This window comes from Emiliania huxleyi, assembly GCF_000372725.1.
Source record: "Emiliania huxleyi CCMP1516 unplaced genomic scaffold EMIHUscaffold_485, whole genome shotgun sequence".
Taxonomy (NCBI): Eukaryota; Haptophyta; order Isochrysidales; family Noelaerhabdaceae; genus Emiliania; species Emiliania huxleyi.
In genome coordinates, this window is record NW_005198356.1 from 29,540 (window position 1) to 34,914 (window position 5,375).

General features: G+C 65.8%; 1 protein-coding gene across 1 annotated transcript; it reads right to left on the minus strand.

The window, feature by feature from the left end:
• Positions 1-13: 13 nt before the first annotated feature.
• EMIHUDRAFT_245984 (hypothetical protein) lies at positions 14-3,113 on the minus strand (the record flags this gene model as incomplete). Its single annotated transcript, XM_005767557.1, has 7 exons — positions 14-394; positions 1,019-1,373; positions 1,476-1,604; positions 1,697-1,790; positions 1,867-2,112; positions 2,180-2,360; positions 2,649-3,113. 7 exons carry the CDS (start codon positions 3,111-3,113, stop codon positions 14-16), a joined length of 1,851 nt encoding a protein of 616 aa, XP_005767614.1.
• Positions 3,114-5,375: the final 2,262 nt, after the last annotated feature.

The following is a 5,375-nucleotide window of genomic DNA, read 5'->3' on the forward strand; positions in this document are numbered from 1 at the left end:
ATTCCATTCTCATTCACACGTATCCGTAAACGTAGAACTTGCACACCGTCAGCCCCGTCGCAGACGGCCGGTTGAGGTAGATGTAGCGCCCCAACGCGTTGATCTCCACCTCCAACATCACGTTCGACAACACGCTCACGTCTGACTTCACCAGCGCGTTGCCCGTGTACGTCTCTGCCGTCGTGCCGAGATAGATGTCAATGCCGGTCAGACGATGTGGGCAGCAGTCGTTGCGGTTCTGCAGCCGCACGTAGCGCACATACACCTCGCTCCCGAGGTCGACGCCCCACCACTGGCTTGTGTATTGGCCGCACTCGGCCCACGGCCGTCCCGTCGTGCTGTCGGCGTATGACAGGTCGCTCACGGGCGCCTGCTTGTCGAACAAGCTCGAGTCCTGGTACGTGGTGGCGGCGCGGAGGTCGAGCAGCTGCACGTCAGGCGGCGGCGGCGACGGCGAGGCGGACGGCGGCGGCGGCGACGGCGAGGCGGACGGCGGCGGCGCAGGCAGGGCGGAGGGAGGCGGCGGCAGAGGCGGCGGCGGCGACGGCGAGGCGGACGGCGGCGGGGAGGGAGAGGCGGAGGGAGGCGGTGGCGACGGCGACGCGGAAGGAGGTGGCGGGGAGGGAGAGGCGGAGGGAGGCGGCGGCGAGGGCGACGCGGACGGAGGCGGCGGCGACGGCGAGGCGGAAGGAGGCGGCGGCGAGGGCGAGGCGGACGGAGGCGGTGGCGATGGTGAGGCGGACGGCGGCGGGGGCGAGGGCGATGCCGAGGGAGGCGGCGGCGACGGCGACACGGATGCCGGCGGGGGTGACGGCGATGCTGGGGGCGGCGGGGGCGACGGCGATGCTGAGGGCGGCGGCGGCGACGGTGAGGCGGACGGAGGCGGCGGCGACGGCGAGGCGGATGGCGGCGGCGGCGACGGCGAGGCCGACGGAGGCGGCGGGGACGGCGACGCGGAGGGAGGCGGTGGCGACGGCGACGCGGAAGGAGGTGGACCATTGCGATTTCCTGCGAAGACGTAGAACTTGCACACCGTCAGCCCCGCCGCAGACGGCCGGTTGAGGTAGATGTAGCGCCCCAACGCGTTGATCTCCACCTCCAACATCACGTTCGACAACACGCTCACGTCTGACTTCACCAGCGCGTTGCCCGTGTACGTCTCCGCCGTCGAGCCGAGATAGATGTCGACGTCCGTCAGCCGCTCCGCGCAGCAGTCGTTGCGGTTCTGCAGCCGCACGTAGCGCACATACACCTCGCTCCCGAGGTCGACGCCCCACCACTGGCTTGTGTATTGGCCGCACTCGGCCCACGGCCGTCCCGTCGTGCTGTCGGCGTATGACAGGTCGCTCACGGGCGCCTGCTTGTCGAACAAGCTCGAGTCCTGGTACGTGGTGGCGGCGCGGAGGTCGAGCAGCTGCACGCCAGGCGGCGAGGGAGGTGGCGGCGACGGTGGCAGGGACGGCGGCGGCATGAACAGCCTCATCTCGGCTCCCTGGTAGTTGGCGAGGCCATGGCCATAGTAGTCGTCGATGCCCGGCAGGCCCAAATCCTCGGCGCCTTGCTCAAGCGCCGTGCGGATGTCGGCGTTGTCAAAGGACGGGTACCTGCGTGGCCGCGAGGCGTGCCTGACGCAGCGGTTCGGGGGTGTGGTGGTGGTGAGAGGGGGGGGGGGGGGGGGGCTCCCTTGTTCCAAAACACCATTGCCAGGCCAAAAACGTGCGGCGCGGCCATGGAGGTCCCCCTCTTCCAACCGTAACCCGGGGGGCCCACCCCAGTGTAGCTCGGGGGGCCTAGGTAGGAAACAATGATCCCGTGAAAACGGTGGGAAAACGGCGGCCCTTCCGCCTTCTCGCACAGGGGGGGCACCCACAGTCAAAACGACGTCAACCCCTGGGGCAGCGATGTCAATCCCCCCGTTGTACTGCGAAAACCCCCCCTTCCCGTTGTTGCTGTCGGGGGCGGCAACCCTCATGACCCAGGAGTAGGACCCCCGGTAAAAATAGCTGCTACTTCCCCCGTTGCCGGCGGCCGCGATGCTGAGGATGCCGTCATTAAAGAATTTCTGGAAGGCATCACGCTCAAAGTCCGACGAAAACCCACCTCCGAGCGACACTGCGGAAGGCCGGGGGGGGGGGGGTTAGATGAGTCAAAGACGGGTAGCGGATCTAGGCACGCTCACTCGAGAGGATCTTGGCTCCGCTGCCGACACATCGCTGAGCCGCGTCGACGACTTCTGAGGCATAGGTCCAGCCACACGCCTCATTCACCAGCCACGTGCTGGGGTCGTCGAGCAAGCCGACCTCCCCAAACACCTTGACTATCTTCAGGTCAGGCGCGCCCGGATAGACACCGACCACTCCCTCCCCGTTGCCACCGACCGCGGCGATGGTGCCCGCGACATGCGTGCCTGGTGGGACGGAGGGAGGGAGGGTGGGGTAGAGGGGGCGGACGGAGAGATGGCGGGGAGGGGATATGGCGGCGGAGAGGGCGGCGGAGAGGGCATGCGTGCCGTGGTTGCAGATGTCGCCGCCGAAGTAACGCGTGCCGGCTGGGTCAGCTTGGGACGGGTCCGCCGCGGTGGCGTCAGAGGGGAGGTCAGGGTGTGCGAGCAGGTAGCCGGAGTCGATGATGCACAGCGGATGCGTCACCGCCGACGGGAAGAAGGAGGCGTCCGGCACCGCTTCGTTGTACACACGCTCGATCCCCCATGGCGTTCCCTCGGCTAGCTGCCGCTTCCGCGAAGCCGAGGCCGAGCTTGTTGCTAGGAAGCGCTGCTGATCCTCCTCGACCCTTAGCCCCGAGCGCTCCGCCTGGTCCTGGAAGGCTCGCGCCGTGCTGTTGTCCTCGAATTCGACCACTGTGAGGGTTTTGAGGGCTGCTTCGATTGTCTTCTTGACCTCTCCGCCCACAACATCCGCCATCTGCGCCACCTTGCTTGGAGCTCGCGCGCCACCCTTGGTCGTCGCCACGTTGGTCTGCTTTTCCTCGGTGACAACGTACCGAATCTTGGGGGGGGTTGCGGGCGGGCTAGGCGGCTCTGTCGCGCGCGGGCGGCCTTTCGTGGCAGGCGCCGCCGCGGCGGACGCCAGCAGGGCAAGAAAGAGGGAAGTCATGTGGTGCAGGCCCAGAACGGCGTGCAGGCCCCAGAGATTGTCGGAGATACTCCATCGACACCGGATCGCTACCCCAGATCGGCAGACGAACAGATAATCGTGCCGCTAAGAGGAGGCAAATGGCACACTACGGAGCGAGCGAAAGGGCACTACGCCTGGCACCAAAATCACCCCGTTTTTGCCCATTTTCGGTCATCCGTCAAAATATCTGAATGAAGATCTGACCGGGGGATTCTCCCTGAACTGTATCGTCGTCGTCGTCTCTAGCCAGTCGCTCTAACTCTCAGAGATGGGCTAAAGAGGATCCGGAGCGCGGTAAGACTCTGGGGCTCTCTCCGATGGGAGCGTAGCGTACGCGGAGGGAGCTCAGAGTTTCCCCAATCACCGGAGCGAGGGAAGGAGCGATCCCGGGGTGAGCGACTCCGTGGCGCAGCGCAGCGCGTGGAGGATCCCCAAATTGAGCACACGGATCTGTCCCCTCCTCTCTCCTCTCTCTCTCGGCCCTACTGCCTCCCCCGCCGCCCTACTCCTCGGGCACCCACGACGCATCGCTGTCGGAGTGATCCGAGGCCTCGTCGACAAAGGAGGACTCGTAGGCATCGTCCCGTCCTCATACGCATTCGGTGGGTTGTACCGCCTCGCGTGAGATGAAGCCGGGCCGTCGCCGTCTGACGATGCCGGCCGCGCGTCGGCGTTAATGACAACCTTCGCGACGCTGTCGTCTTTGCTCGCAAGCTGGCTCGCCTACAAAAAGTGGCTGCATGTGGCGTGCGGTTAGCGACGGTTTTCATGTTCAGCCCGCCGAAGATCGACGCGTACCGTCATGAAGTCTTTTACGTACGGATTGTGCTCGCAAATTGCCTTCCCGACGAACACGTCGAGTAGCTCGCGTACTCGCTCCTTTTCGCCCGCGGTCGCATTGGCCGGCAGGTAGATGCGACCCATACGCAAATCGAGGGCGGTCGTGTTCGCCAAATGCTGTTTACGGTGATCGTTCCGCGTCACAATTTTTGAACCAGTTTGAGCGCCCTTTCCAAGCCCGCATCGCCTAAGCACGGCCGACATCATCCTCCAAGGCCGTTCCATAGATGCTCTCATATTTGGCAGCGCGGTACACCTCGTTCAGGTTGTTCCATCCATGCAGGTCTTCTTTCAGCTTCAAGTCATCCGCCGTGACGCCGCTCGCGACGTTGGTACGGGCGAGGTCGAGGGTCTCTTGCATGGTTTTGAAGAGAGAAGTCGAAGTCGTGCGTCCCTCGAGCTGCAGATCCAGATCCCGGCCGGTCACTCTGGTGTACGTGTCCCGCTGATACGCAAGGTACTGTCGAGCTGTGGGGAAGTCGGAGATAGGGCCACGCTCCGCAGGTGGAGCACGACGCGTGCGACCGCATCCTCTTCCAGGTGCAGCTGACGCCGCACGGGGGCGATCCGCTCGACGCGGAGCCGGAGGCGGACCCTTCTGCAGAGGAGTAGTGGGCGGCGACGCCGACGGCATCCGCCCCCCCTATCCCCTGACCGCTACACCCTGCAGCTTTAAACGACGTCGGGTAAGAGGTGGGCGCCGTGCGTAGCCTCCAGCCAGAACCCCACGCTCGGAGTTGCGCATGGCGCTGAGACCTGAGTGTGTGCGGTGTCTGTCTCCACACGCTCACGCGCCACGGGCACAGCTCGCAAAGCGCGGGCAGTATTTCTGGGGTTTCGGCGAATAGAGCTAAAAGCTGAACCCAGCTGGCGCGCTTTGCCGATCTGGTTGTACGCTCGGGGCGGGTGCTCCCATGCCCGGCCGAACGAAGGCTGGCGCAGCCGCCTCCCGGCGCGGACACGCTTCGACGGCGCCGCAGGCTGCGCCGCTCGCGCTGCCGAAAAGATCGAGGCAGCGGCGGCGGACGGCAAGGCGGGCGTGGTGCAGACGTGGCTCGCCGGGGACGGGCGGGTTGATGCTACGTGCGTGCGTCGCGGTGTGAGTGGCTGTACGCTCCTGATGATCGCCGCCGCCCATGGTCACAAGCAGCTGGTCAAACTTCTGCTGAAGCTGGGCGCGAAGCCGGACGCGCAAGACAGCATCAACGTCACGGCGCTGATGTCCGCCGCCCACCAAGGCCACGTGCAGGTGGTCGAGACGCTTCTGCAGCACGGCGCGGAGATCAACCAGCACATCAGCGCCGGCAGCACCGCGCTGATGTACGCTGCCCACGACGGCTACGAGCAAGTGGTCGACTTGCTGCTGCGGCACGGGGCGGAGGTCGACCTGCAGGACATCGA